Source organism: Aquarana catesbeiana, linkage group LG09, assembly GCF_042186555.1.
Source record: "Aquarana catesbeiana isolate 2022-GZ linkage group LG09, ASM4218655v1, whole genome shotgun sequence".
NCBI lineage: Eukaryota > Metazoa > Chordata > Amphibia > Anura > Ranidae > Aquarana > Aquarana catesbeiana.
The window spans coordinates 268795523-268807599 of NC_133332.1; the positions used below are offsets into that span (position 1 = coordinate 268795523).

At 42.1% G+C, this 12077-nt stretch overlaps 1 protein-coding gene across 4 annotated transcripts in view; it reads left to right on the forward strand.

Annotated features, from left to right (window-relative positions):
- Positions 1-12077, forward strand: part of SRPK3 (SRSF protein kinase 3) — a 261895-nt gene that overhangs the window by 244930 nt on the left and 4888 nt on the right. For 3 of the 4 annotated variants that reach the window (XM_073600335.1, XM_073600334.1, XM_073600332.1), the window contains one exon: positions 5814-5883. The exons of the other annotated variant lie outside the window; for it this stretch is intronic. In XM_073600335.1, coding sequence (XP_073456436.1) covers positions 5814-5883 — 70 coding nt within the window. The remainder of the gene's footprint in view (positions 1-5813; positions 5884-12077) is intronic. 4 annotated transcript variants of the gene reach the window in all.

Below are 12077 nucleotides of genomic sequence, written 5' to 3' on the forward strand. Positions count from 1 at the left end.
CACTTTTTAACATGGATCAAAGCATTATATAATAAACCCAAAGCCTATATAAAATATGCTGGATACAAATCTGAAGCCTTTAATATCGAAAGAGGTACCCGACAGGGTTGCCCATTATCTCCCTTATTATTTGCCCTTATACTCGAACCCATGGCCCAATACATCAGAACAAACCAAACTATAACTGGCATTGAAGTAGGAGGTATTACACACAAATTATGTATATTTGCAGACAATATATTACTTTTTCTATCATCACCACAGGTCTCTGGTCCTAACTTAATACCAGCTCTTGATGGGTTTGCAGCCCTATCCGGCCTTATGATTAATCCTAAGAAATGCCTAGTGCTTAATATTTCACTCACAAACATGGAATTGATCCCAGCTAGGGCTGCACTCCCATTCACATGGGCAGAAAAATCAATCCCATATCTTGGAATTCATTTAACAGCATCTCATTCTGACTTATTCTCAACCAATTATCCTCCTGTATTAAGACAGATCACAAATCTAATAAAACAATGGTCGCAACTTCCTTTATCCTGGATAGGGAAGATTAATGCAATCAAAATGACTATTCTACCCAAATTGCTTTATCTATTCAGAGTCCTCCCTATTCTAATTCCTTCCTATTTTTTGAGAATAGTACAAAAAAGAGCAACTTCGTTTATATGGGGCTCTTCTAAACCACGTATACCTATACACACACTACATCTTCCCAAAAATAAAGGAGGCCTAGGATACCCTCATTTTACTAACTACTACAGAGCAGCACATTTGGCCAGTCTGTCCAAATACCATGCAAAACAGGAAATCCCATTATGGGTATTTATAGAGGCTTCAGAAAATGACCCTCTATTAATATCAAATTTATTATGGCTTGATCCTAAAGACCGCTTTAAAATTCATAATCCCATAACTAAACACTTCTTATCTCTCTGGGATAAACTAAAAACCAAATATCAGTTACAATCTCCACACAATCCTCTCCTTTCTTTTATCAGAAATCCGGCCTTTTATCCGGCATGGATCTACCCAAATTCTTTTAAAGCTTGGACAACATCAGGCATTCAGACACTAAATGACTTCATAGCATCTAAATCATTCCTTTCATTCCCATCACTTAGAGAAAAATATGATCTACCAAACTCTGAGATATTTAGATATCTCCAAATCAAAAATTTCTATACACCATTCCTAAAGGGGGATACACCATTATCCCAATTATCCATTTTTGAATCAATCTGTACAAAAGATCCATTTGCTAAAGGTACAATTTCATCACTTTATAATCAATTATATGGAGTAGCAAATCTTAATAGACCCTCTTACGTTCAGAGGTGGGAGGAGGACCTGGGACGAACTTTAGAAGACACGGACTGGTCTAACATATGGCTCACATCTAAGTCATCTTCACCCAACATCTTAGCACTGGAGACAAATTATAAAGTCCTAACTCGCTGGTACCTTGTACCCGCTAGAGTGGCAAAATATTCACCTAATACCTCAGCTCTTTGTTTTCGAGGATGCCCAGAAATAGGCACATATTTACACATATGGTGGACGTGCCCAGTAATCCAAACCTTCTGGAAGGAAGTCTTCGTGATTGCATCTAAAATATTAAAAAAAATAATACAACCAGATCCATATTTAACTTTACTTAATCTAAAACTGGAATGGTTAACACTCTCTCAATTCAAACTTATGATCCAACTAATAACGGCTGCAAAACAAACAGTGGCCAAGGCATGGAAATCTCCTACATTGGTACTAGCAGAAACAATTCACAGAATGAATAATACAATGTCCCATGCTAAGATGGTAGCCATCGATCAAAATCAAATTCCAAAATTTGAAAAACTTTGGCATCCTTGGATAAAACAACAGTTCCTGTCAAACTTCAATGACTCTGTCCTGTTGCCATGGTAACAGATTAAATGACTTACAGAGACACCCATTCTAAGGCTTCAAAGAGAACTAAAAAGAATAATAAACTGACGAGCGGGACAACCTTGTGGACCATACCTCTTCCTTTCAACCCTTTTTCTTCTTTCTCTTTCCTTTTCTCCACCTTACGATTAAAGCTCATTATCAGAATTTATTTGACCTATATACACTCTACTTGTAAACAATATGTATAGTAGGTATAAATCATTTAAATACCTACAAAAGTAACTAAGGAAATGATATATATCTTTAATTTAGGTTTACGTGAACCCAATGTTTAATATTTGAAATTTCATGATATTTACCTATATAAACCCTACTGTAAAACAATGAGCTTACTTTATAGATCCTTGTAAACTTACTTTATGTATCTTTATAACATTGTATACTCAATAAACTTCTTTTGACAAGGAAAAAAAAAAAAGTATTCCTACCCCTTAAAATGTTCCACATTTTGTCATGTTACAACCAAAAACGTAAATGTATTTTAGTGGGATTTTATGTGATAGACCAACACAAAGTGGCACATAATTGTGAAGTGAAGGGAAATTATAAATGGTTTTCAAAAATGTTTACAAAGAAATATCTTAAAAGTGTGGTGTGCATTTGTATTCAGCCCCCTTTACTCTGATACCCCTAACTAAAATCTAGTGGAACCAATTGCCTTCAGAAGTCACCTAATTAATAAATACAGTCCACCTGTGTGTAATTTGATCTCAGTAAAAAAATCCAGCTGTTCTGTGAAGCCCTCAGAGGTTTGTTAGAGAACCTTAGTGAGCAAACAGCATCATGAAGGCCAAGGAACACACCAGACAGGTTAGGGATAAAGTGTTGGAGAAGTTTAAAGCAGGGTTAGGTTATAAAAACAATATCCCAAACTTTGAACATCTCACAGAGCACTAATCAATCCATCATCCAAAACTGGAAAGAGTATGGCACAACTGTAAACCTACCAAGACATGGCCGTCCACCTAAACTGACCGGCATTAATCAGAGATGCAGCCTTCGGTAACTCTAGAGGAGCTGCAGAGATACACAGCTCAGGTGGGCAAATCTGTCCACAGGACAACTATTAGTCATGCACTCCACAAATCTGGCCTTTATGGAAGAGTGGCATGAAGAAAGCCATTGTTGAAAGAAAGCCATAAGAAGTCCCATTTGCAGTTTGCAAGAAGCCATGTGGGGGACACAGCAAACATGTGGAAGAAGGTGCTCTGGTCAGAATGAACTTTTAACTTTTTGGCCTAAAATTGAACTTTTTAGCCTAAAGGCAAAACGCTTTGTGTGGCGAAAAACTAACACTGCGCATCACCCTGAACACACCATCCCTACCGTGAAACATGGTGGTGGCAGGATCATGTGGGAATGATTTTCTTAAGCAGGGACAGGGAAGCTAGTCAGAATTGATGGGAAGATTGATGGAGCCAAATACAGGGCAATCTTAGAAGAAAATCTGTTAGTCTGACATACACATACAGCCAGATCTACAATGTAATGGTTTAGATCAAAGCATATTCATGTGTTAGAATGGCCCAGTCAAGGTCCAGACCTAAATCCAATTGAGAATTTGTGGCAAGACTTGAAATTTCCTGTTCACAGATGCTCTCCATCCAATCTGACAGAGCTTGAGCTATTTTGCAAAGAACAATGAGCAAAAATTTCACTCTCTAGACTTGCAGCTGTAATTGCAGTGAAAGGTGTTTCTACAAAGTAGTGACAGATATTTATTTGTAAAAAAATTTGAAAATCATTTATGATTTTCCTTCCACTTCACGATTATGTGCCACTTTGTGTTGGTCTATCACATAAAATCCCAATAAAATACATTTACGTTTTTGGTTGTAACATGACAAAAATGTGGAAAATTTAAAGGGGTATGAATACTTTTTCAAAGCACTGTAAAAAGGGCTCTACCTGCAGACCCTCAGATCAGATTGCAAGAGGGTCTGCACCAATTAAGATATAGCCTTCCATAGCAGAGAAAATGACTCTGCGCTAATTGGCTTACTGAAGAGACTTTTCAGGATTTCAGATACTGTGTATGGCATGAAACTGCCAACGGCTGCTTGAGTAGAAATTTCACATAAAAATCTTAAAGACTTCATAGTTACATACAGTATCTCACAAAAGTGAGTACACCCCTCACATTTTTGTAAATATTTTATTATATCTTTTCATGTGAAAAAAGAAATTACACTTTGCTACAATGTAAATTAGTGGGTGTATAGCTTGTATAACAGTGTAAATTGTATCTCCCTTCAAAATACCTCAACACACAGACATTAATGTCTAAACCGCTGGCAACAAAAGTGAGTACACCCCTAAGTGAAAATTTCCAAATTGGGCACAATTAGCCATTTTCCCTCCCTGGTGTCATGTGACTCGTTAGTGTTACATAAAGATGGCCTAGGCTATAAGAAGATTGCCAAGACCCTGAAACTGAGCTGCAGCACGGCGGCCAAGACCATACAGTGGTTAGACAGGACAGGTTACACTCAGGACAGGCCTTGCCATGGTCCACCAATGAAGTTGAGTTCATGTGCTCAGCATCATGTCCAGAGGTTGACTTTGGGAAATAGATGTATGAGTGCTGCCAGCATTGCCGCAGGGATTGAAGAGGTGGGGGGGGGGGTCTGCCTGTCAGTACTCAGACCATACGCTGCACACTGTATCAAATTGGTCTGCATGGCTGTCATCCCAGAATGAAGCCTCTTCCCGCAAACAGTTTGCTGAATACAAGCAAGGACATGGATTACTGGAACCATGTCCTATGGTCTGATGAGTCTGGTCTGATGAGAACAAGATAAACTTATTTGATTCAGATGGCGTCATGCAACCAGGTGAGGAGTACAAAGACAAGTGTGTCTTGCCTACAGTCAAGCATGGTGGTGGGAGTGTTATGGTCTGGGGCTGCATGAGTGCTTCCAGCACTGGGGAGCTACAGTTCATTGATGAAACCATGATTTCCAACATGTACTGTGACATACTGAAGCAGAGCATGATTCCCTTCCTTCGGAGACTGGGCCGCAGGGCAGTATTCCAACATGATAATGACCCCAAACACACCTCCAAGAAAACCACTCCTTGCTAAAGAAGCTGAGGGTAAAGATGATGAGCATCTGCGGGGCATCCTCAAATGGAAAGTGGAGGAGCGCAAGGTCTCTAACATCCACCAGCTCAGTGATGTTGTCATGGAGGTGTGGAAGACATCTCTAGTGGGTTAAGGCAGTGCTGGAAAATAATGGTGGCCACACAAAATATTGCCCAATTTGGACATATTCACTTAGGGGTGTACTCACTTTTGTTGCCAGCGGTTTAGACATTAATGGCTGTGTTGAGTTATTTTGAGGGGACAGCAAATTTACACTGTTATACAAGCTGTACACTCACTACTTTACATTGTAGTAAAGTGTAATTTCTTCAAGGTTGTCACATGAAAAGATATAATATCATATTTACAAAAATGAGAGGGGTGTACTCACATTTGTGAGATACTGTAGGTTGAAAAAAGATCATCTACTTCAACCAGCAGAAAAAAAAATGTAAATCCTATCTCCTCAGGCACCAAGCTAAATTGGGCTCAGTAAGAGGGGAAATAGCCACTAGATGGAAATTGCTTTCATTTTTAGAACTTTGTTTCCAAAACCTCTTGTAGGGAACCGCACTGCTCATCTAATTTATGTTGTGTTCCTTAATGAACTAGAGAGGTAATATATTAAGGGAAGGCATTGTAACCTAATGCTAGCCTGTGAAAACGCGACTATACTAACATCCATTGCTTGATATCTCAAAAAAGTTGTGTATTTAACCTTTAGCAACTATTTTAGCCTAAATATACAGTAATCACTGTTTTGTTTTGCTTGAAGGCTTTTGAGCTGGCAACAGGAGATTACTTGTTTGAACCTCATTCAGGTGAAGATTACACACGTGATGAAGGTATGTCAGTAGAAGTAAAAGATTGGTTTTACTTTAAATCTACTCTAAGCTGTGACTTTCTAAAAAACACAAGGCCTGGGTAGTTTTGAGTTATCTGTTTTGTTTACAGCAAGGCGTACATCTTTTCTATCACAGCTAAAATTTCAGGAGAAGTTGATCTTATTTAACCAGATGCATTTGATCCTCATGTCACTTTCCACATATATTTGTAGTAAAATGAGTACAGAACTGTGTTTTTTTCCATGTCCTCTGATGGCTCCTGTGGTCATTTCTAACTTTAACAGCAGTCCAGGTCCTTTTCCAGTACACAAGCAAATCTGCCCTATTTTTCTGTTTGGGTTAACATCTCCTTTAGATGGACACCAGCACCCATACTCTAGCAGGCTATTGTATAGTTCAGATTGCCATTGTTAGGGTTTGGGTCTATGTGATCCTGGTTTCCCATTATTCTCTCGTTTCTTTTTTTTTTTTTTTTTTTTTGTTGCCTTCATCCTGTCCTCCTAGTTTCTCTATTATTGCCAAGTTCCTGTATTCTTGGCTTTTTCTCCTAGTCTTTTTTACTTTTAACTCCTGTTTGTTCGTAGTCTGCCCTGCTGCTACCTGCATGGCACCTCTGATCCCACTTACAGCTACTGGTACCCTTTTGAATTGCCTGGATCTGATTGCTTGCTTTGCCTGGCCTTACTAGTACTCTGCCAGCCTTGAACCTTAGCTCTGTTACATCCCTGCTCATTTAGATGTGTAGCTCTTATGATCTCTGGCTGTTCACTCTGGCTAATCCACCCTGCTGTTAATCTGGTGCTTATGTTCCTGGGGGCACCCAATCACCAGTGTACACATAATAAAGTGATTGGTATTTTTATAGAAAAAAAATGAGACTTTGCAAACATGTTGTACTTACCTGCTCTGTTGCAGTGGATTTGCAGCTCCCTGTGTCCATTCAGACATGGAGCAGCGATTTAGCCCGCCCCCTCTCTCTCCCCTGATTGCCTAACTGACTTTGACAGAAGCGGAAGCCAATCAGAAAGGAGAGTCCCTCCATGCATGTTTTTTATCTTAATGCATAGAATGCATTAAGGTAAAAAACCTTCTGACTTTACAACCACTTTCAGCATCCGAGAAAGGTAGCAGCCAAAGGTGATGTACTGGTCTTAACAGAGACTAGACTTGAAGAATATGTGAACTCTTACCTTGTAAAACAACCCATTCAGTTTAAAATATATGTTTAGGGCAAAATGTGTGTGTGTGTAGATATATATATATATATATATATATATATATATATATATATATATATATATATAGTCAGTATCTCACAAAAGTGAGTACACCCCTCATATATTTGTAAATATTTTATTATATCTTTTAATGTGACAACACTGAAGAAATGACACTTTACTACAATGTAAAGTAGTGAGCGTAAAGCTTGTATAACAGTGTAAATTTGCTGTCCCCTCAAAAAAGTGAGTAAACCCCTGTGACGAGAGTCACTTTGGGTGGGGGGCTTGTGCAACTCAGCTTACCTTGGAGAGCTCTGGAAACTCCGTGTCCAGCTTCCCCAGGCCCTCTTATGTGTAAATCACCCTGTGTCAATTAGGGTGGCTGAGAACCCCATATGATCTGTACTAATCGGACTCACTGTACAGCCCACACTGGAATGTTGTGTGTGTGTGTGTGTGTGTGTATATATATATATATATATATATATATATATATATATATATATATATATATATACACATCGTATATTGTCTCATTCTGTTGTGGACTCTTTGCTGTGATCGTTTGGGGTGTGACTGTATTCTATTATTCTATTGTGGCTGTCTGCCTCAAATATTATGGGATGTGTAAGTGGGTTTGCTGGTTTGCTGTGAGGAAAGAGGGAGGGGGATTCCTCCAACAGCTCTCCCTGCTAATAAGACTGTTTACTGATGAGTAGTTTGAATACACCTGACCTGTGTGTCTATTGTTATTGGACAGTTTACCCTGCCCTGAATCCAAAGGTGGGGGTGGTGTTTCTGAGTTGTATAACTGTTTTAACATGTGCTTGAATAAAGGGAATTTGATGTTGTTCACCCTACACTTAGTTACGGCTGGTGACTGGGTGGGCTAAAGGGTCTTGGATAGTGCTGGTTCTGGACAAAGGAAGCATTTACGACAGACATAATCCTGTTGAGGACAAGGGTTCGTAACAACTGGTTGGCAGCAGTGGGACCGTGCTTCCTGGCTGTGAACACGTCCAAACCTCCACCTGGATCCAAGATCAGGATAGCAGACTTCGGTCACCCAAGTGGAGCTATGGATCTGGCATCAGAGTTCCAGGGGCTGCTGCGGATCATCCTTTCATCAATCTCCAGGACTGTGTCTGCAGATGAATACCTGGAGCTCAGGCAACAGATTCGGGTAGGACTCTGGATTAGAGCCCTCCAGGTTGCAGGTATGCAACAGTTCAAGTGCTTTCCAACCCCAGAGCAACAGGCCAGTGAACAACGGGATTTACAGATGCAATTCCTGGGAGAGCGGCCCCAGAAGCAATGGGTGACTGAGTTGGACAGGCTGGTCCAGCAGGAGATAGAGCTGGACAATCGTTATCGGGCTCTGCAATGGCATGCAGAGCAGGAATATTTAGGGGAGACAACAGAATGCTCTCCGGAGGGATATGACTTTGGCGGCCCTGGATTGCTGTGGGAGAGCCTTACAGATTGTTTTATGTTTGGCGATGAAGGGGAACCTACCCTTGAAGACCTGCGAGAATACAGAGAGGCTATGCTCGGTCTTGCAGGGGTCTCAGAGCTTAAATCTGACCTAGACTATTTGCTAAGGCAGGAACAGCATCTGGAAAGGGCATACAGGAAACTGCTAGAACACGTTCAGCAGCATGCCAGAGAATCGGCAGTGGAAACTCCAGAGATTGCCATTTCCAAAGCTGAAGTGCTGGCAACAGGGCAGAGCTCTGCTAGCCTCTGACCAACACCAACAGCAGCTTCAGCATTCCTGAGAGAAGAGGCAGTTGGCCTTTCTCCCACAATACTGTCAGAGACATGGGATTTTCAGCATCGGTGGAGTTACCAGAAACTTCTGCAGCTGAAGAGCTGGCCACCGGTCAGAGGGTCCAAGACCTCTGCTCCACACCCCTAGCAGTTTCGGAGGCCCAAGGTGAGCAGGTGATGGTTTCTTTTTCCCAGTGGACTTCAGCGATGCAGGGAGGGGAAGCAGCCATTCCCCCTCCCCAACAAAGGTTCGTGCACCTGGGAGACAATACCAGTGAAAGGGAATTTCAGCAGCAGACGGCTCCCCAGAATGATGACACCAACCAAGCTGAAGTGCTGGCAACCGGACAGAGGGCCCAAGACCTCTGCCCCACACCTGCGGCAGTTCTGGAGGGCCAGGGTGAGGAGGTGGTGGTCACTCCCAAGCAGCAGATCAGCACCCAAGGAGAATATGCAATGGGAACCTCACAACTGCAGCTTGATCTGGTGTTGGTGGTTGGGCCTGTGGTCTCCACTATCATAAACCCAGCAGAAGTGCTGGCAACTGGGCAGCGTGCTACCAAACTCTGCCCAACACCGGCAACAACTACAGAGTTCCAGGGAGCCGGGGCAGTCGGCCTCCCTCCCCAACAGTTAGCCAGGAGCAGATGGTGTGGGGTTCCCAGCAGAAGTGCTGGCAACAGGGCAGAGTGCTTCTGGCCTCTACCCTCAACTAACAGAAGATGGAGTTCCTGTGGTAGTGGATGGCACTTCAGTCTCCACTGACACAACCCCATAAATTTGGTGCAACACTGAGACAGGAGGATGTCAACCATGCTTTGCAAGCACTGGGAGATTTTCACCTACCAAAAGTGGATGGGACTGCAGTCTCCACTTGTATACCCCAGGGATACTGGGCAGTCGGCCCAGATCCCCAACAGCATGATGGAGTGAGCCCAGTCTCCCCAGCGGCGGGCATGTTCTCTGAGAGAGGTAGAGGTTGGCTGTGTGAGTAATGCTATGTTTGGGACAATTTATTTGGGGTACTGTGGGTATACCAGCATTGGGGGACTGGAACTACTGACTAACTTCGAGGACAACCCGTCTGGGGTCTCCTCCTGTGTTAGTTTCCTGGTGAAAGGGGAGATGTGTAACGGGAGTCACTTTGGGTGGGGGGCTTGTGCAACTCAGCTTACCTTGGAGAGCTCTGGAAACTCCATGTCCAGCTTCCCCAGGCCCTCTTATGTGTAAATCACCCTGTGTCCATTAGGGGCACAGGGTGGCTGAGAACACCACTTTGATCTGTACTAATCGGACTCACTGTACAGCCACACTGAAATGTTGCGTGTGTGTGTGTGTGTATATATATATATATATATATATATATATATATATATATATATATATAGTATATTGTCTCATTCTGTTGTGGACTCTGCTGTGATCGTTTGGGGTGTGACTGTATTCTATAGTTCTATTGTGGCTGTCTGCCTCGAATATTATGGGATGTGTAAGTGTGTTTGCTGGGAGGAAAGAGGGAGGGGGGATTCCTCCAACAGCTCTCCCTGCTGTTGACTGTTGAGTACCTTGAATACACCTGACCTGTGTGTCTATTGTTATTGGACAGTTTACCCCGCCCTGAATCCAAAGGTGGGGGGAGTGTCTCTGAGTTGTATATCTGTTGTAACATGTGCTTGAATAAAGGGAGTTTGTTCAACAATGTTGTTGTTCACCCTACACTGAGTTATGGCTGGTGACTGGGTGGGCTAAAGGGTCTTGGATAGTGCTGGTTCTGGACAAAGGAAGCATTTACGGCAGACATAATCCTGTTGAGGACAAGGGTTCGTAACAACACCTAAGTGAAAATGTCAAAATTAGGCCCAAAGTGTCAATATTTTGTGTGGCCACCATTATTTTCTAGCACTGTCTTAACCCTCTTGGGCATGGAGTTCACCAGAGCTTCACAGGTTGCCACTGGAGTCCTCTAACATCCACCAGCATCATGATGTCTTCATGGAGGAGTGGAAGAGACCTTTTGCTCCGCCACCTTCCGTTTGAGGATGCCCCACAGATGCTTAATAGGGTTTAGGTCTGGAGACATGCTTGGCCAGTCCATCACCTTTACCCTCAGTTTCCTTAGCAGGGCAGTGGTTGTCTTGGAGGTGTGTTTGGGGTCGTTATCATGTTGGAATACTGCCCTGCGGCCCAGTCTCTTAGTCTGCTTGTCTTCAGCAAATTGTTTGCAGGCTTTCTTGTGCATCATCTTTAGAAGAGGCTTCCTTCTGGGATGACAGCCATGCAGACCAATTTGATGCAGTGCGTGGCATATGGTATGAGCACTGACAGGCTGCCCCCCACCCCTTCAACCTCTGCAGCAATGCTGGCAGCACTCATATTTCCCAAAGACAACCTCTGGATATGACGCTGAGCATGTGCACTCAACTTCTTTGATCGACCATGGCGAGGCCTGTTCTGAGTGGAACCTGTCCTGATAAACTGCTGTATGGTCTTGGCCACCGTGCTGCAGCTCATTTTCAGGGTCTTGGCAATCTTCTTATGGCCTAGGCCATCTTTATGTAGAACAACAATTCTTTTTTACAGATCCTCAGAGGGTTCTTTGCCATGAGGCGCCATGTTAAACTTCCAGTGATCAGTGATCAGAGTGAGAGCACCAAATTTACCATACCTGCTCCCCATTCACACCTGAGACCTTGTAACACTAACGAGTCACATGACACCGGGAAGGGAAAATGGCTAATTGGGCCCAATTTGGACATTTTCACTTAGGGGTGTACTCACTTTTGTTGCCAGTGGTTTAGACAGTAATGGCTGTGTGTTATTTTTGAGGGAACGGCAAATTTTCCTGGTTATACAAGCTGTACACTCACTACTTTACATTGTAGCAAAGTGTAATTTCTTCAGTGTTATCACATGAAAAGATATAATAAAATATTTACAAATATATGAGGGATGTACTAACTTTTGTGAGATACTGGGTGCGTGTGTATGTGTATATATGTATATATATATATCTATATATATAGATATATATATAGATATATATATATATATATATATATATATATATATAGATATATATATATCTATATATATATATATATATACACTATATTGTCAAAAATATTGGGATGCCTGCCTGTACACGCACATGAACTTTAATGGCATCCCAGTATTAGTCCGTAGGGTTCAATATTAAATTGGCCC